The sequence below is a fragment of the Prionailurus bengalensis genome, chromosome E4, assembly GCF_016509475.1.
Source record: "Prionailurus bengalensis isolate Pbe53 chromosome E4, Fcat_Pben_1.1_paternal_pri, whole genome shotgun sequence".
Lineage (NCBI taxonomy): Eukaryota > Metazoa > Chordata > Mammalia > Carnivora > Felidae > Prionailurus > Prionailurus bengalensis.
The window spans coordinates 10,245,567-10,265,139 of NC_057360.1; the positions used below are offsets into that span (position 1 = coordinate 10,245,567).

Here is a 19,573-nt window from a genome sequence, read left to right on the forward strand (position 1 = left end):
GGAATGTATCTTCCTGCACACCAGTGATTGGGTGCCTTCGAAGCTGAGGTAAAGTACCGTTGTCAGCAGGACCCCGAGCAATAAATAGCAACGGACAGAGAGACTGATCTGTTACGTGGGCAGGAAGTTAGACAGATGGACAAACTGATCGGCCTGGCGTCTTTGCCAAGAGCGGCCCAAGTAATCACACTGTGCCCGAAGCCTCTCCGTTGTTCCCAAAGGATGAGCCGTTCCCCTCTGACAACCCCTATCGTGGCAAGCGTGGAAGGCAGACAGGTGTGAGTCGTGTGCCTCTGCCCAGCGGGCCCCTCCCGGAGGGGGCATCAGATTCCCCCGCTTTTCCCCAGCATTACGGAGAACCTGGCATCTTGAATAGAGGTGAATCCTTTCACATCTTTATGCGAAGTCAGCATCGGGTGTTTAGACTGGAATGGGGTTGACCTTGAATCACAGACGGAAACAGTAAAGACGGACGGACTGGTCTTTCCTCCCGAACAGCCTGTTCTCAGATCTGAAGGGCCGGGGTCCCAGCAGTTCTTGCCCGTCTCTGAACAAAGCCTGCCTCACAGAGTTCTGCCCCATCTACTTAACTGCACCTTTCCTTGGTGGGCTCCGGGTTTGCCCTGCCCCAAGCCGGCAGCGTCTGGCACAACCAGACACATTTACTGCGACACCCCTATGGAAACACACCCAGGCAGAAAAAAGGAGGGCCTAAGAAGTGCGCATGCGCGCGCGCGCATGTGCAGTGCATGCGCCCCGTGGGCACGCATGCGTATTGGCGCGCGCATGCGTGCGTGCGTATGTACGGGCTTTTGGCGCACGCATGCGTGCATGTGTGTGTGTTTGGGTGTCGTGGGGAGCCGGAAGTGGGGGGAGCATGCCTTGTGTTTGGAAAGTATGCGCCCCGTGGCGACGTGGACTTTTTGGGCCAGCTGCCGCTCAGATCCTCCCAGTCTCAGGCCACCCGTGAGGAGGGGAAAAGGTAGGGCGCGTTTGCAGCCGTGTGAGAAATGCCGTCAACGGGGTCACAAAACACAGAAGCCTCATGTCTCGAGAAGGGACGTTTAAAAAATTACTATGGGGGCCGCATGCGAGGCGGCAGAAGCGAGGCGGCCCTTTACAGCACTCGCTGACTCACCGAGTGTGTCGTGTCGCGGTGACAAGTGGCACGTGGGGGTGAACGGTGTCTGGGGTGCGTGCGTCTTGGCCTCCTGGGGGAGCCTGGAGGCACTGGAGGGAGGGACGGCTGCAGGGAAGCAGTGGTCTTTGTTGGTGGCAGGACAGGGGCACAGGCACGCTCGTAGCCAACGTGGAGAAGCCCATCGCCCAGGTGGTTCCTCCAGCAAAAAGAACAGGAGGGAAAGCGATGAGTTTCTGGGGAGACAGAAACGCACCGTGTCAAGTACCTGACCTGAATCATCACAGGGGCTCTTGGAAGGACCCCGTTGCTGTAGGAATTTAAACAAATCTTCCAACGCGCTTACGGGTGTGCCAGGCCTGGTCCCAGCCCTTCAGACAGATAGTAAATCATTTAATCCGCAGACCCTGCGAGTGATGTGCTACTATTATCCCCGTCAGGGCACAGAAGGGTAAAGGCGTTCGTCCAGGTCACTGAGCTAGTGGGAGACAGAGCCACCCTGGGGTTGAATCCAGGGGCTCTGGCCGTCCTACCTGCTTCTCCTGTCATTTATTTATTAATTCAACAAATACGTACCGGACGCTTCTTTGTCCAAGGCATTCAGTTAAGGAGGGAAGACAAGACATATACACATGCTAAAAGTTGAATAAAGGGCATTGGCTTACCCCGTTTCATACACTTGAAGCCTTGCTTGCCAATGCGTCTTGCCAGCCCCATTTCTGAAAGCCTCTTCTGACCAAAGGAAGGCGACTCCTGTCATCTCTCCACATGCCCCTTTTCAGTCTAGGTCTTTGCAGCATGAGGAGCACAGGGCTTACGCTGCTTCCCAGACCCCTGGGTTCCCCTTCGGGACGGGACCCAGAGCCACACCCAGGGCCGAGCACACCCTAAATATTCACGACACGTGGTTGACTGGATGATTTAAAAAAGGTTTTTTTAATGTTTAGTTATTTTTGAGAGAGACAGAGACAGGATGCGAGTAGGAGCAGAGAGAGAGGGAGACACAGAATCCGAAGCAGGCTCCAGGCTCCGAGCTGTCAGCACAGAGCCCGATGAGGGGCTCGAACTCACGAACTGCGAGATCATGACCTGAGCCGAAGTCGGACGCTCAACCGACTGAACCACCCAGGCACCCCGACTGGATGATTTTTAAAATCCTTGGATGCAGGGGTCAATTGCAAGATGCTATTAAAATACCTCATTGTCACAGCTTCTCTGCTTACGGTCACAAAACAAGGGCCGTGTGTGGCACCCAGTAACAACACTGAGAAGAGCTGAGGATAGATTTGCTGGTTAACTTTTGCTTTCCCTTGGTTTGCCAGGAAAGACCGGCAGAGACCAGTGCCAACGTGGATGACTCGGCACCCCCCTCGGTGGCCCAGCTGGCTGGGCGGTTTAGGGAGCAGGCAGCCGCTGCAAAGGAGGTGAGTCAGGCGTCTTCCGAGCCCCTCTTCTGGAAGGGGGCTGGAGGAAGGGGAAGTCTGGGTCAGGCCCAGAGGAGAGGGAGGGAGGAGGCTTGGTAATTACCAAATTAGGAAGAGAAGCCAGAGAGGGGTCCCTCTGAATGTGAGGAATGTGGCCATGCTGCTGGCCTGTGCAGGATCTTTCCTCACCAGAGTGAGGCTTACACTGTGGCCCGGAGCGAGGAGACAAAGGGCAGAAAGCTGGAAAGATGGATGCCTGGATTCATTTCCATCTCGATCATCCACTATGGGAGACTTAGATCTCGCCCAGCTGTGCCGGGCCTAGACTGGTTCAGAATAAAGAAATGCCCATCCTCAGCCCTGCCCCAGGGTCCAGGAATCAGGAGCCAGGCAAGAGGGGGACAGATTCTGAATTGAGAGTTGAAGAGGAAGAGAAGAGTTACAGGAACGTGCATTCAGATAGGAAGCCAGGGATCCAGAAGGACAGGGATCCAATGATCAGTGGGCCCCAGAGGTATCCTGCTGGAGAGGACAGAGTAAAAGGGGGAGATTTGGGCTACATTTTCTGGAGTCACGCAGTCTGAAGAGCTCCTTGGGAGAACATGAAGGAAGGGCACCCCAAAGTTGGGGGGTGGCCCCTTGGGACAAAGGCGTTGCTATCATGCTTTTTTAGGTACAGTGTTTTGTGCTTTTGTTTTGCCATCTGAAAAATCACTCCTTGATTTCTAGACATTGTAGGAATGTCATAAAGGGTGAAGAAGCTAGTGTTGGTCTAGGGTACTGGCAGCGCCTGGAGGCTAGAAGCAGATACCGGTTTGAGACGTTGTTTCAGGCCAGCGAATGTCAAGTAAGGCTCCAGCAGCAGCAGGACTGGGACGGGAGCCTGGGAGTCAGCGGGGTGGATGGGTGGAGAGAGTTCCTGTGTATGGCTAGTGGCAGGCAAGCCTTCCTACATCTTTTCTCCTCCAGACATCCCTGAACATTCCTCAACCAGCTTCCACTTGCTCCTCTTCCTCCCTGTTGCCTGATTACCTCTCTCTTTTTCTTTCTGTGTGTCTGTCTGTCCCTCTCCCTCCAGACACCAGCCTGTAAGCCAACAAGAAGGAAACCGCCCTGTTCCCTCCCCCTGTTCCCCCCCAAGGTAGAGCTGGGCCAGAACGGTGAGGAGGTAAGTGCCGTTCCAGGGCTCAGGGGACACTGGTTGTGAGTCTGCCTTCTCCTTCTGACGGGAGGGGGCACAGGAGGCACACATTCAGACCTTGAAACCTGTGCAGGGGGTTTCTCCCTTTCAGATTGGGGGATGCATCTCCTCTTACTGCTTCCAGAATTCTTTACTTTGGAGACCAGGTTCCTTCCTACTCTCTCTAACGGAGCCTCCTTCAGGGTCTGTCAAGGACAGGAACACTATTTCTCAAGACTGAGAATTTCAACAAAGAGAATGTGCTGTAGAGTATTATGTTCTACTCCAGGTCCGGTTTATATGACATTCCTTGTGGAAAAGACACCTGGAAAGAGACGCAGCACTTACATAAGGCAGAATTGCCACATGGGCGAATGCCGTGGTTCTGTGCTATCCTTGCAAAGACTGGCTATTGTTCTGGATCATTGGAAGAAAATCAGAGCACACAGAAGCCTCATTGCCCTCACATATAAATAGCCAATGTTACCAACACAAGGAAGGTGCTGGCATCACAGATCATAGCCGGCAGTAGATTCCCAAACTGCGTATGTACCGACCCTTATTTATCTAATTGTAGCTGTAGGAGTGACTTCTCCGTCCCCCATCCCAGCAGCCCATGAACTTTCACTGTGCTCCCGTCACACTCCTGCAGAAATGAACTCACGTGTTCTCTCGTCCAGCCTGGGAAGCCAGCCTCTAGAGAAAGCAAGCAAGCCAAAGACGGTTCAATTCACAAATCCCGCTTCAACTACCTCCCTCCCCCTTCCTTTCTGAGGACCAGCCGCCTGACAATAGACACTAGATACCCGTGTGACTTTGAGCACGTATGTAACGAACACGAGGAGAGCAGCCTTTCCCACCCAAGGCTTACAGGCCAAAGCCCACCAGAGAAAGCAGAAACGCGCAGCTGCCCCTGATCCAGTGGGGTGGGGGCGTCTAGAGCCCCACGCTCAGAGATCGCTGCCCCACACACCGAACAGCAGCCTTCTTCTGGAATGGGAACCCCGAGAAACATGGTTTTTAAAAACTGAGCCTTTTCTGTTGGCATTTCTTCAAGCACTGACTTGATGGTTGTGTGGCATCATGGGGTTATTAGCTCGTGCTATGGCCAGATGCATACCGACAACTTCTCTTTACCAAGGGTCAGCTTCTCCTTGTGACTTTCAGCCCCTGGGCAACAGGCTGAGGCCTTGGCCATCAGGAGCCTCCTGTGAGGCTACCCCCTGATGACCCAGAGTTGGCCCTGGAGAAGCCACCATACTGCACTGAGCCTTCTTCCTTATTTGTGAAGTAAGACAGGAACACTAACCAGACAGATGATGGGGGCCAGTTGGGGGTGTTTTATTCTCTGGAATAAAAGCAGAATGAGTCAGGTTAGTTTCCCGGCTCTGGGAGAAATAAACCTACAGGCTCATCCCATGAGGTACCGCCCAGCGGTTAAATAGCATAGAAGGGCCAAGGGCTGGCTGAGTAGGAGAGTGGATGTTAGAGGAAAGAGTCCTGCCTGGAGTGACCGGCTGCTTGCACATAAGAAGGACATCGCTTCCAGGATCGATGACTTTTTGTCACCTTGAAAATCACACAGAAATAAAAAGAACAACCAGCTTTGTGTGGCTGGGCTGGACGGAGTCTGCGGCCTGCAGTTCTCCACTTTACGTTCCCACGGCGTGGCCTTGGGGAACCTCAGGGGGGCCTGAAGGGAGGACCGCAGTCGGGCTGCCGCTCAGTCCCCGAGGCACAGTGCAGGGAAGGGTCTCTCCATCCCTTCATTCCCGCCCCCTCCCTATGCCTGTTCAGGCCTGAGACCATGGGGTGACCAGGAGTTACTCCTCTCTGGAGAACCCAGCCAAAAGGGTATTTAGTATGGCCGTAAACCTTGCCGTGTCTGCCAGAGAAGGGCCGAAAAACACTCCCATCTGAAAAGTCAGGTTCATGATTTCTAGACATTATAGGAACATCATGTGCAGATATGAATATACACACATAGAGCTTGAGGCTGGTTTTTCTCCTTCGGTGGTCTTAGGCCCAGCCACCTGCCTGGAGTCCCGTGTTAAATGGCAAAGGAAATGCTGCCACCTGCTGCCATTCCTAGGAACTGCACTAGCAGCTATTTTGGAGTCCTGCTTTGCTGTTCAATTCCAAGCAATAAGGATCTTGGGGAGCATGAGCTAGGTTCCCCGCACTATCCTATAGCGAAGGGGCTGCGTGTATTGAATTTTCACTCTCTTCAGAAGATAGTGGTCAGGGGGCGCCTGGATGGCTCAGTTGGTTAAGCATCCAACTCTTGATCTCAGCTCAGGTCTTGATCATGGGATCGTGAATTCAGGCTCCACGTTGGGCTCCGTGCTGGGTGTGAAGCCTACTTAAAAGTATATATATGGGGGCACCTGGGTGGCTTGGTCAGTTGAGCATCCGACTTCGGCTCAGGTCATGATCTTGCGGTTTGTGGGTTCGAGCCCCACGTCAGGCTCTGTGCTGACAGCTCGGAGCCTGGAGCCTGCTTTGGATTCTGTGTCTCCTTCTCTCTCTGCCCCTCCCCCACTGGTGCTCTATCTCTCTCTGTCTTTCAACGATAAATAAATTATATATATATATACATATGTATATATACGCACACACACATACACATATGTGTATGTATATATATACATGTATATACGTATAGTGGTCAGTTGAGGAAGAGAAGAGTTTCTGGTATTACAAAAAGCAAAGTTTGTCAGCAAAATTGTTGCTGCACTTCCTTAAACAGTATCTTTAGAAATAGTGACTCATGTGAAATTTCACCATAGAGCACAGAAGTCAACTGATTTGGGGCTGGTAGCTCTTTGTACTTGTCACCAACACAAGGCACCTTGAAAACTGCTCTAGGAGTATGTCTGACAGTGTAAACTCATGGAGCCAGAGGCACCTTCGAGCTGGAGGCGTTCTGAGAGTCATTTATTCTAACCCACCTGCCTGGGTGTTGGTGGAGGAGGCTGAGGCCGGGGCACCCGCCCGGCTCCTGTCAGAGCCAGAGTCCTAGCTGGTAACTGTCCCACTCCAGTGCCTCTTCCTCAATGTTGGGCCTTAAAAGGGTCACAAGGAGTTGAACTGAGTAAATCTTCCTCCTTCCATCACTAAAATACAATCATCTCACTCAATAAGTATCTCAGAATGTTTCAATAAGTATCTCAGAATGTTTCCAGGAGATTGGTGTTCTTCTTTTTGTGATTCAGCTAAATGAGTCCATGGGGGCTGGGGCAGGTAATGTATGTGGGGTCTCTAAACTGTAGAAAAATCCCTTTTGTGCCTTGGCCTCTGCTAAACAACATGGAAGTCACCACCATCTTCTTCACCATCATCATCATCATCAGTGTCCTCATATACCTGTAGAACCAGGCTCAAGTTGCAGGGATTTTAGACAAAACAAGAAGGGGTCCATATTTTTAGATATAATAAAATACAGACAAGGTTCCTGACCGACATTCATCACAAACATATCTCCAACTAGCAGAACATGACGTATGGTTTTGTTTTTATTTCTAAATTTCTTTCAACGTTTATTTTTGAGAGACCAAGAGAGTCAGAGCATGAGTGGGGAAGGGACAGAGAGGGAGGAAGACACAGAATCTGAAGCAGGCTCCAGGCTCTGAGCTGTCAGCACAGAGCCCGATGTGGGGCTCGAACCCACAAGCTATGAGATCATGACCTGAGCTGAAGTCGGACACTTAACCAGCTGAGTCACCAGGGTGCCTCCATATGTATGGTTTTATATGTATGTATCAGCCATTGATCGCTTCTAGAGGCCAGAGACCATATCGTGTTCATCGTCATATAACCAGGCAAGACAATGCTGGGAATGTAGTAGATACTCGGTAAATGTCTGCTTAATCGAAATGAACGATGTTTTGGAAAATGATAATCTATAAATAACACTATTGGTGGTTTGGATTTTCCAAAATATCATTAGTTCAAGGGAGAAATTTCAGTTAAACCTCTGTAAGCTTTCACCTTTAGTCTGTGGTGTCTTCTGTTGTTTGTACAAACAGAACAAATAGTCATTTTGCCCTTTCTCTCTGGAATTCCCTCCCGTCATTGGCTCATGTTGTTGAAGGTCAGGAGGTGAAATCTCATCCCCTCAGCCATAGTCTGTTGTCTCATAATGACCATGAAGTCATCCTTTCTGGAACAGGAGACCACCTGTGTTTCAGATGTCTGTCCAGCCTGCTCTGATTCATAGATTCAAGTGGTCTTATACCTGTGAGACGAGGGAGGGGTGGTGGGGAGCCCACCCAGGCCCAGGCCCTGATCAGGTGGGTGGGCTGCTGAAAGCTAAGTGGGAAAGCGGTAAAATCAACTTCTCCTCTTCTTTCACCTGGGCCTTTGGGGCTCCAGCCAGAACCCCACCTCCCTTCACCTCACTGATTCCGTTGTTTTGGTCCATTTGCTCTGTAGAAATCACCGCCCAATGCAAGCCACCCTCCTAAAATCAAGGTGAAGAGTTCGCCTCTGATTGAGAAGCTTCAGGTAAGTGCACAGTGGTTACCCATTGCTACTTCTGACGCCACCCCACCTCTTGTGCAACATGTGCACGTCTCTGGGGCTCCTGGGGATAGCACCATCTGTCACCTGAAGAGTTGATCTCTGATAACCAGCTGTGAAGGATGAGGAGCCCTATCTAGGGGCAAAGAGCTAAAATAAACATCATGTCAAGCATGAGCTCATGAAGTTAACAGATCATGGTGGTTGGCAGATAATGGGATGTCTCAAGAATCTTACAGGAAAAAGACATTAGAGCCCAAGAGACACTCCAGGACTAGCCAGGTCCTCCCAAGCAAGGCCTGAATGCCCCCACGAACCGTTTCAGCTTTACACAGGGCTGAAATTCAACAGCTAGGCATTGCACTGACATGGCAGAATCCGTTGTTTGGAATGCCCGCCTCTCCGTCTATCAGCTTGTGAACCTAGAGCCCTCACCACTGCACCACAGCTGGCTGCCTTTCCTGGGGATGGAACTGACCGTGCGGCACTGTACTTGAGCTCGCAGCCTTTTGGGGGAGACGGGATTTTCACACGTAGTACGATAAGAGACTTAAAGGAGAGGAAACCCCAGAGGTCTAAATGGTGTGCTTGCCGTGTGTCAGTTCTTACTCTAAATCAGAGTTCCTCAACCTGGGCAGTGTTTGCGCAGGCGGGGCACTGCCCTGTGCATCGCAAGATGTTTAGCAGCATCCCTGGTCCCTACTCACTCAATGCCGGTAGCACTCTCCAAAAGTTGTGACAATGAAAGACGTCTTTGGGCATCTCCCGGGAACACAGTTGCCCCCCACCGTCGCCCCAGGTGAGAGCCGTGCTCTAGAATTTTAGAGCAAGAAGAGAGAAGAGTGGGCAGGAGTAATTAATGAATGCTTTATGAAACACCTACACCCTGAGTCGGTCCTCAGGGATGGGTGGCTAGAAAGGAAGGAGGAAGGTGCCCCTGGTGTGGGACAGCGTGAGCCAAAGCGCAGAGGAGAGGGGCGTGTCTGCATAGGGCGTGTGGAGGACGCAAGAGCTTTCCCCACGGTGTCTGTGCCCCACCCAGGAGAACCGTAAGGCTCCTGTGCACCGTATCCTCCCATCTGGGCCTGGCTAGGAAAACCTAGTCAGAAATCAGTGTTAGAGGCGTGCCGAGACAAGTAGCTGCCGCTTCTGCGGTTCCGCCTCTGGGAGAGCCCGGGCCTGATTTCTGGTCAAGAAAAGCCTCTCTGGTTTCTGGCCTGAGCCCGCCCTGTGGCCGGTGGGAGGGGACTCCCTGAAGCGTAACTCCCGCTGAAAAGGCCCGATGGCACCGCAGCAGCAGCGGGGAAGGAGCTTCTGCCTGTGCAAGGCTCCCGAGTACGTACGTAAGGAGGGTCTCTCAGAAAGGATCCCGATGCACAGCCAGCCGAGGGGCGTAGCCCGGGACCTGCACCTTCGCCTTCCTGCAGCCCGCCTCAGCCCTCATCCGAGTGCCGGAAGTTAGTTCCCACATGCTCTGTGCCCCGTAGTCTCGGTCTCCTTCCCCTTTCCCGTCAGTGAGGAGCGTCTCTGGGAAGCTCAGCCACTGAGAAGAAGGTTGTGATCACTGATCCTTCAATCTCATTAAGAACATCAGCCACAAGGAGCGCCTGGGTGGCTCAGTCGGTTAAGCGTCAGACTCCATCTCAGCTCAGGTCTTGATCTCAGGGTCGTGAGTTCTGGAGCCTGCTTTTAAAAAAAGAAGAAGAACAGAATGACAATTTGGCCAGATGCCATAGGAGCCCTTACTTTGTTGGGAGGCGGGGGGGGGGGGGTGGCCAAGAACTAAGAAATGCATCATCAGCTAGACTTTCCTTCTAAATACTCTATTAGATGAGTTATGAGGTATGGTTTTTCTTCACTGGACTAGCCCATAATTCCAAGTTCAGGTTTCCTGCTGGCTAGCAAAATATATTTTATTTGCAGGCAGTCTTACAGAGGGAGCTTTCCAGCTTGAAGTTGGGCGGGGAGGGAGACCTCTTAACTCCCAACCCAAGTGTCCACTGCCCTGAAGCCGCCACAGGCACTCACCATGTGCTGCTTTTTGCCATGGTTTGGGCTCACAGCGTTGCTATGCAACCTTCACGTTCTTAATTCTTACCGTGACTGAGTTTTGTCCATATTATAAGGCCTTTTTTTTTTTTTTAAGTATATTTATTTACTTGAGAGAACAAGTCAGGAAGGGGCAGAGGGAGAGAGAATCCCCAGCAGGCTCAGTGCTGCCAGCTCAGAGCCCAGTGCGGGGCTCAAACTCATGAACTAAGAGATCATGACCTGAGTGGAAATCAAGGGTCCAATGCTTAACCGACAGCCATCCAGGCGCCCCTGCTGTAAGGTCTTTCTTAATGTCACAGAGATACTGGTACTTTCCTAAACAAGAATAACAGCGTAGAGTCTGCAGGTCCAAAAGCACACACGGTTCTCCTGGACAGCAGAGCCTTGGCTGGAAGAAGGGGGCACTGAGAGGGCTCTGGAGGGGGGGGGGGGGGGGAGTGTGGAGTATGAGTGGGTGATGGCAGGAGCGAGTGCCAGGGACCAGATCATGAAGGACTCAGGCGGTCATGCTAACCGGTTTGGACAAATACAGTTCAAGACTCAGGCTATTTATTGGACTCACTGGAGGTCACACAGCTATTAAGTGAAACATCTGAGCTTTGCAGTCAGGTCTGTCTGTGTGGAGAGCCCCTGTACTTCCCACTGCGTCATCTGCCCGTCACACCATCCCTTCCGGGCGAGTCCTCCCTGCTGGGCCAGGATCTGGAGACCCAGAGGGCACCGGAGCAGGAGGACTGCCCCTCGATGGCGCTAAAGAGGACCCAGTGCTCACTGCAATCCATCCCACAGGCCCTCCTGCACCACCACCTTCTCCACTGCCACAGGCTGGAGCTGGGACCACTGCCACAGGCTGGAGCTGGGACCACCTGCCTCGCCCGGGCCCCCCCCCCCCCCCCCGCCCCCAGCTCTTGGCTCCCTCAGGCCTCTGTTACCTTTGGGTAACCTCTCCCCTCTGTTGCCCTCCGGATGCCCTTGAATTTGGTTTCACCTGCCCCGCCATGGCCCAGGTGGGGCACACACTGACGTCTGCTCCGCGGGCCCCCTCTTGGAAGGGCTGGGCAGCCTGCTGTGTCCACCACTCTTCTGGCCATCTACCAACAACGCATAAGAGACCAGCAGAGCTGGCTTGAATCCCAGGGCAGGCTCCTTCGCCACCTTCCTGATGTTCGCGATCAGAACAAAATGGAACACACAGGTCTGTTGTAGAGGGGAAGGTTTTGTATGCCAGCAAATAGGAGGCGTCCGGTAGGCAGTGGCTACTATTGGCTCTGCTGAGAAAGTTGATAAAGGGCGTTGACTTGCTGTGAGATCGTGTGCCTGCAGGTGCTACTTTGGCCTCTTTGTGTATAAGTTGGAGCTGTTCCAGGGCGTTTTTGTTGGATCCAAATCGGTACTTTCTGGGCCTTCTGGAATGCAGCCTGTGGTGAGCCAGGTAGCCAGAGATGGCTTGAGGAGGCAGTGCTTTCAGGGGTCGGACGTGACGTGACTGGATAATTGGTTGGGAAGTAACCCAAAAAGCCTCATGTTATGTAGTCGCAACCAGTTCCGGGCCAGGCACCCAACAGGCTCACGCAGACATACCCATCTCCCACCCGTTTGAAACGTCTCACCTTTTCTCGGCAGGCCAACTTAGCTTTCGATCCAGCAGCCCTGCTGCCTGGCGCCTCACCCAAGAGTCCTGGACTCAAGGCCACGGTGTCGCCATTCCAGAGCCCGCCGTCCACCCCCAGCAGCCCTGGTGTGCGGTGTCAGGCTGGCGAGCTGGAGGAGGTGCCGGTCAGCTTTGACCAGCCTCCGGAGGGCAGCCATCTGCCCTGCTACAATAAGGTAACCTCTGGGTCCGAAGCGCTGTGGCCCTGTCCGGTGCCAGTCCTGGATTTTCTCTGCCCTGACGTTGTCTCGGGGAAAGGAGGACGCTTTTGAGCTGCAGTCGAGTTGGTTTCCAGCAGAGGGAAATTTCTTCTGTTGCCGGCGATCTGTGACTGAGATCACCCCTCTGCCTAGCCTGCCTCTCACCCCCTCTCCCAGTAGCTGTGCCGCTCGCCCAGAAAGCACAGTTGGGGGGTGGAACGCTCTATCCTTTGTGGAGAGAGGGGTGAGAATTCAGGACCGACCCCAGCTGCACAGAGAGTCGTGTCAAAAGCTGAAAATAAACGCTCAAGGCCCGATCGGTGATTGATGCAGAGGGTGGGCAGGGTCACTGGGACTCCAGAACACTCTGTTCTGGCTTGATGTTAATACTTCTAAGCGACCCAGTATGGGTTTAAATCATTCTTACTGCAGCCTCCCCGTTAAAGAACATCCAAACGGTTCCCTTTGCAAAAAGATGTACCTAGGGCCCATTTCTGTAGATGCTGCCCTGATGTGTGTGCTTCCTTTCATCAGATCCTGTGCCTGATGCCATACACAGTAAGAATCAGAGATATTCTCCAATACAACCCGTGCAGGTGTCCAGCAAATCTGGGCCAGAGCCAGGCAAGGGCCGACATAAGGGGGGTGTGACTCCAGGGAATGGCAGATGGATATAACTTTAAAGTTATAGATGGAAAGAGTGGGGTCTTTTGGGCCATTCCAGAAAACCCATCTAGGGGAAGAAAGTCACATGTGTAGAAATAGGTAGGACCCAGGGAGACAAACTGGCGCTAAGGCTTGAGTCTGCTGGCCAGGGATAGGTTGGAGATCCTCCAGCCCAGAGTGAGACCAGGGAGAGACCCCTGACGGCAGAGAGGAATCCAGGGGAGAGCCTCGTCTCTTCATAAGGTGCTCTCTGGGGAGGCTAGGGAGTCGGGGCAGGGAGGGAGACACTGCCCCCAGGTTGTAATACTGGAGGCTTTAGCCTTCTGACAGCAGCAGAGTGAGGCAAGGTTATTCCTGAACCCTCTGATCATGAGGGCCAGGCGGAGCCTTGATAGCTTGTAGGGCTGGCAGCACCAGGGTCTCAGGAAAGGGCCTAGGAAGCCCTTTTAAACCAAGTACTGACTCCAAATTTCTGAGAAGGAACTAGAATTGACAAATAACCAAAATGTAAGCCAGTGGGAAAATCAGATTTGAGGTTTATAAAAATAAGATTTCGTCTACATATAAAGACTTAAATAAGGACGCATCACATGAATAAAGTAGGGCATCCAAATAAGCATTTCCATTGAAGTTACGGCCAAGTCCAGTGGGCCTACGTGAGGCCTGAGTGATTCCCAGAGAGGAGAGGATCTTCAGGCGGCTCCGTTGGACGCTTCTAAGGCATGGCTTCCGCTCACGGTGGACCTGGTTCCTGGAAAGCAAAGGCATCTAGCTGCTCAGCTTTCCTGGCATTAGCCAGTGCTGCAGAGGGCCAGGAGGGCCACGCTGGGGAAGGGGGTGAAGCTAGTCACCAGCTGTCCAGCGGTGTGCCCGTGAGGTCCCAGAGCAAGGCCAGGCCATCAGCAGGCCCTTAACCCTCTCCTCTGTTGGGTTCACCTCTGCCAAAGTATAATTTCCTGAATGCTAAAACGTGACTCTTATTCACAAGAGAGAGAGATTTTATTCAGCTTGTCAATTTAGATGGTAAAGCTCATTCAGAGAACAAACAACTGGTTATTTATAGGCAATTGAAGAAACAGATGTTAGAATCCAATTGCTAAGTTAGACATGAAACTGATGACCATTTCACAGGATAATAAAATTGGAGGTTATCCTTTTTAGTGGAGGGAAAGCATTTGCGTTTTCATGAGACAAAAACCTATGGGTTACCATGTGCTTTCACGACCCCCCTGGGGCCCTAGCCAGTGATACATAGCACACAGGGTACATTCTCCTGGAAAATCAAATGACCCTTTGACAGCTGGCTGACAGAGCGGTGCTTTGGACGTTGAAGGAACATGCCGTCCTCCTCTTGGCCTTTTTTTACAGGCTTCAGATAATTCTTCTTCACCCGTTCTTCCAGGTGCGGACGAGGGGCTCGATAAAAAGGCGCCCTCCCTCCAGGCGATTCCGAAGGTCTCAGTCAGACTGTGGGGACCTGGGAGGTTTCAGGGCCCCCGAGTCATCCCAGGAGAATGGTGCCAAGGAAGAGAATGGGGATGAGGTGTTCCCGTCCAAGAGCAAGGCCCCGGGGTCCCCGCCGCCCAGCGAGAAGCCGGTGGGGGAGCCGGGGTCCCAGGAGAAGCCTCCTCTGAGGAGGACGTCCAGCAGGACGGAGAAGCGGGAGGAGGAGGGCAGGGCCCCGGGGGAAGCCCAGCATCGCCAGGAGGCCGTGGGGGGCTCTGAAGAGGAGGCCGGCACCCGTCCAGCCAAGGAGGAGGCCGTTCAACCAGCCCCGGCCTCCAGCCCGGAGGCAGCGAACGGGTGCAGGAGCCCCACGGAAGAAAAACCAGCCGGGGAACAGACAGAAAAGTCTGCAGAGGTGAAGGAGGAGAGGGCAGAAAATGAAGAGGGCGAGCCCGGGCAGAGGAGCCAAGACACAAAGGGGCTGGCGGAGGGAGCTGCGGGGGAGGCCCCACCGAGCCCCCCCGGAGGAGTGGAGGGCAGCCACAGCTTTGAGCAGGGGAGAGGCGAGGAAAAGGACGAAGAGGGGGCCGTTCTGGAGCCAGGCTGCAACCCCAGCGATGAGGCCCCCAAGACAGAGGTGAGTGGCCGGCGTGTTCCCCTGAGGAGGCAGGGCCGGGGCCAGTGCGTGCCTGCTCACGCTTCCTCGCAGATGAGCTCAAGTGTGCAGAAACACAGGCACTGGGTTGAGACAAGTTGTGGCAAATGTGAGGGGACAGAGGGACAAGAAAGGAGGCCCGTGCTGTCTCCACCTTCCTGCCCATTCGGAGGTCTGTCGTGCTGTGGGTGTGTGTGGAGACCGAGGTGACTGAGTCAGGGCCCTGGGCCCAGCTCCCTGCCGGAGGGGCTCAGAGATGAAGGGGGCGCACCTTCCCCATCAACTCGGCTAGTGTGGGGGACCAGCAGCTCCTTAGGGCACTCTGAAGAAGGCGGGGTGTGGCAGTGGGCAGGGAGTTGTCTCGGGGAAGCTCGAAGCACAGGCAAAGGAGAAAGTGTGTGTGTGTTTAGATCATCTACTCATGGCTAAAATTACTCACCTCCTGTATTCAATACCTAGGGCTGCCATAACAAATCCCACAGACTTGGGAACTTAAAACCATAGAAATTTTATTTTCTCACAATTCTGGAGGCGTGGGCAGTGTTGGTTCCCTCTGGAGGCTCGGAGGGAAAGTCTGTCCCGAGCCGGTTCCCTAACTTCTGGTGGCCGCTGGCACCCCCGGCCCCTCCTTGCCTCTCCCAGCATCTGGCAGCCGTCAGCAATCCTCGGCATTCCCTGGCTTACAGACCCGTCACTCGAATCTCTGCCTCTGTCTTCATGGGGTCTTTCCCTGGCTCTATGCATCCCCAACCCCCCTCCTTTCTCTCAGAAGGACACCAGGCATTGGATGTAGGACCCACCCTAAATCCGGAATCATTTTGAGGTCTTTAATTACATCTGCAAAGATCCCAGTTTCAAGTAAGTCCACATGCACAGGTACCGGGGGCTAGGATTGGACGTATCTCTGGGTGTGCATCCCACTACGCCTCCCCATCCCCTGTCCCATGATATCCCAGTGCACTCAAAGTAAATCCAAACCCTTTGTGAGGCCCTGCTGCTCTCAGGTGCCCCTGATCCTTCCCCTCACTGTGCTGTAGCCACATCAGTGGTCATTTGGTTCTTCAACTATGCCAAGCTCACTCCCTGCTCAGAGCTCTGTCCCGGTTGTCCCCCACTTGGGACGCTTCCCACCCATCCTTCGGATGTCCCTCGGGCCTGTCTTGACCCCTCGGCTACTCTCATCCACTGTTCCACTTTGCCATCACGGTGTGTATCACTATTTGACACGCTCTTACTTATTTTCTTATCATCTCTCTCTACTTTTTCCCCGTCACCGATCCCCAGCATTTGCCACTAAACCCAGAACATTGTAGTTCTTAAAAAGTATATTTGTTGAGTGAATGAACGAATTTTTAAAAAGGAGAAAACTGCTTGACCCAAAAGAAATCATCTCTAATGATAGAACTAGACGTATCAGAGGGGTTGATGTGTTTGGGGGCAGGTTAACTCACCGGGGACCCTCACGTTATTCCCACCCAAGAGAGAAGGTGTGAGTCCCAAAGACTCTTGAGGTATGACCAAGACCCCTCTGGCTGGGCTGTTAGACAGAGATGCTTCACGTTTCTTTAACACCGTCCATTATAAACGCATGATCTGATCCTGTCACCTGGAGACCTCCACCAGGTGTCCAGAACGCAAACACGTGCCTCGGATACGGACTTTTTTTTTTTAATGTTTGTTTATTTTTGAGAGAGAGTGTGTGTAAGCAGGTTGAAGGGCAGAGAGAAAGGGACAGAGGATCCAAAGCAGGCTCCGCACTGACAGCAGAGAGCCCGATGCGGGGCTCGAACTGACGAACCGTGTGATCACGAACTAAGCCAGAGTCGGACACCCAACCGACTGAGCCACCTCGGTGCCCCTCAGATCCTCACTTCTTTTTGACACTGAAGCCACTGAGTCCACGTGGCCACCTGCCAGTGGCTGCTACCTCTTATTTTCAGGCTAGGAGGCGCCTGTCTTCCCAGGAGAGCTTCCCGTCTCACTGGCAGCATCTTCTAGTCTTGAAGGGTTAGGAAGTCACCCTGGTGGAAGAGCTTCAGGGAGGTCTCAGGTAGAGAAGGCTTCCTGCAGAAGCTCTGGGAGCTTTGGCACAGGCTCACCTGGACCTCTCGGGTCACTTGTATCTGACAGCCCTGGGGAGGGAGCCGGATGCCCGCACCCTCACGAGCGCCCTGCTTCCAAACCCAAGCCCGGGTCCCAAAGAGTAGCTCCCCACCCCCCACCTCTCTGTCCTTCTCCCCCTCCTGACCTGTCACGGAGGCACAACACTTTGGCACCCTTCCTCCAACCCCCTGGTTTTCGAGAGGAAGGAGCTGAAGCTCCAGGAGGGGACATGACCTTGTCCAAGGTCACAGAGCTCAGTGTTGACATGACGGACACGGGCTCTAGTCATCAGAATGAGCTACATCACACCGCATCTCTGCACATCCGTGGATTCCTGTATCCCGGGAGGCGTGTCGACTCCCATCCTCTTTGTCCCTCTCAATGATGATGACAGATAAAACAAAGAGATGAACAAAGACAAGATGGGAATAAATGTCATTCTTCCCAGGGAAGGCAGCCCTGTGTGAGGCACAGAGGACGGAGCGACTCCTTCAAGAGAGAGCAGGGGAAGGCCGCCTCAGTAGGCCCGAGGCATCGGCGCTGTGGAGGGTTAACCGCCTGTGACCCAGCCCCTCACAAGTATTTTAACATTTGGTGCTTAAAGAATGAGCCATTCTGGGAACTCCAGTCCTGGAACAGGCTGGCTATATCAAATCACAACACGGGCTTCTGTTTACAGGCAAAGCGCCCCCAGAAAGAGGGCACCGAGTAAGATCCGGCTCCCACACTGTAAATAAACTGAGCAGGTGGTTCTCAGATGCTTGTTACGCACCCAGTACCGTGCAGGGCGCTCAGGTGATGCCAGAGATAAACTTTACCCCAAGGACGACACTCAGGATGTTTGACATCACATTCAAGACTTCGTAGGACCGACAAGTGCTGGCTTCCTCACTGCCTGGTTCCACTGCTTTTCCCGGGCATTCTCCTTGATCTCTCAGGATTTGATTCGAAATTCCTTTCTCCCTCAGCTGATGAGATACCACCTTCTCCTGGGCCTCCCCTGCCTTTAGAACTCTGTTTACTTTTTCCTCCTGGTTAAGTGGGCAGGTCTCCGAGCCTCAGTTCTTGGCCTGTCTCTCCTCACTTGGGAACACACTCCTGTGCTCTCCCTCTTCAGCCCCTCCCTTAGCACCTGTCCTACACTGAGAACTCGGGGGGGGGGGGGGGGGGGTCACAGGGACCAGGTCTGTGGCTGTGCTATCCTGCACCTTCATTGCCCTCATTTGTTTTATTTTATGTTATTATTTTTTTTATTTTATTTTATTTAAAAAAAAAATTTTTTTAACGTTTATTTATTTTTGAGATAGAGAGAGACAGAGCATGAACAGGGGAGGGGCAGAGAGAGAGGGAGACACAGAATCCGAAACAGGCTCCAAGCTCCTGAGCGGTCAGCACAGAGCCCGACGCGGGGCTCGAACTCACGGACTGTGAGATCATGACCTGAGCTGAAGTTGGACGCTTAACTGACAGAGCCACCCAGGCGCCCCAATTATTTTTTATTTTAGAGAGAGACAGTGCATGTGGGTGGGGGAGAGGGGCAGAGGGAAAGAATCATAAGCAAGCTCCTCGCCAAGGCTTGATCCCACAACCCTGGGGTCATGACCTGAGCCGAAATCAGGAGTCGGACGCTCAATGGACTGAGCCACCCGGGTGCCCCCTTCATTGCCCTCTTCCCACTGACCTCCTCTCTCTCTAATCTGCAAAGTTAAGCCACCGTCGCACCAGCTTCTTTGCCGAGACTCGTGCGTGTCACTGTGCAATTCACACGGCCATGCTGCCTGGATCTATTAGGAACTCTTACCAACCGGCCTGAGCCAGTCTTCACCCACATTCCTCAGTTACTCCTCCCCCAGCCCCTCCCGCTCTGCAGACGACCTCACCTCCTAGGTGACTGAAAGGAAGAGCAGCCGGGGTGCTCCCTGCCTCAGACCCTCAGCGTGTGAATCCGAGAACAGGTCCCTACTTGCTCAGATGAACCCCCATCTGCTGTGATCTGGCTTCCCCCAAATGCCAGTTGCTGGACATTTTTACGGGACGCTTGTAGTGTGTGTCTGTGCATTTTAAGTGAGGGGTTACACTGGGGATTTCATCCATCCATGTATTCCAGGTTTCTAGCCCCTCACTAGCTCACCCCCTTCTGCCTACAGACATGTTCTGATCTGCCCAGTCCTAAAGAAATAGCCCCCAAGTCTGCCCCTCCCCTATCGCTCTGTCTCCCTCTCATTTGCTTCCCCTTGTGGTCTTGCTCTGAACTAAGAATTGAAGCTCTAAGTGCCACCAAAGACTGGTCATCCTCACCTCTGCCAAGGGGCTGATGCTGGCAACCTGCCCCGGAAGCCACCTCCCTCCCACCAGTGTCCGTCAGCACTGGGCCACCCAGCCAGCCTCCCTCCCTCCCCCTCCTAAAGAAGAGCTGCCACATTCTGTCCTCAGCCCCGGCTCCCACACTCTAGCTGTTGTGTTTTGTGACTGACCCCTAAGGTTGGGCCTCACCACCAGCCACTGGGCCGCTCCTGACTGCTTAGCACCAGCCTGGC

At 53.3% G+C, this 19,573-nt stretch overlaps 1 protein-coding gene across 5 annotated transcripts in view; it reads left to right on the forward strand.

The window, feature by feature from the left end:
* Positions 1-19,573, forward strand: part of RCSD1 (RCSD domain containing 1) — a 75,375-nt gene that overhangs the window by 50,771 nt on the left and 5,031 nt on the right. For 3 of the 5 annotated variants that reach the window (XR_006295424.1, XM_043568685.1, XM_043568686.1), the window contains exons 2-6: positions 2,461-2,562; positions 3,641-3,730; positions 8,177-8,248; positions 11,939-12,142; positions 14,235-14,915. Coding sequence is in view for 4 of the 5 variants with exons in the window: in XM_043568685.1 (XP_043424620.1) it covers positions 2,461-2,562; positions 3,641-3,730; positions 8,177-8,248; positions 11,939-12,142; positions 14,235-14,915 (1,149 nt within the window). In the remaining variant the exon portion in view is untranslated. The remainder of the gene's footprint in view (positions 1-2,460; positions 2,563-3,640; positions 3,731-8,176; positions 8,249-11,938; positions 12,143-14,234; positions 14,916-19,573) is intronic. The other 2 variants (XM_043568687.1, XM_043568688.1) reach the window with 1 other exon arrangement.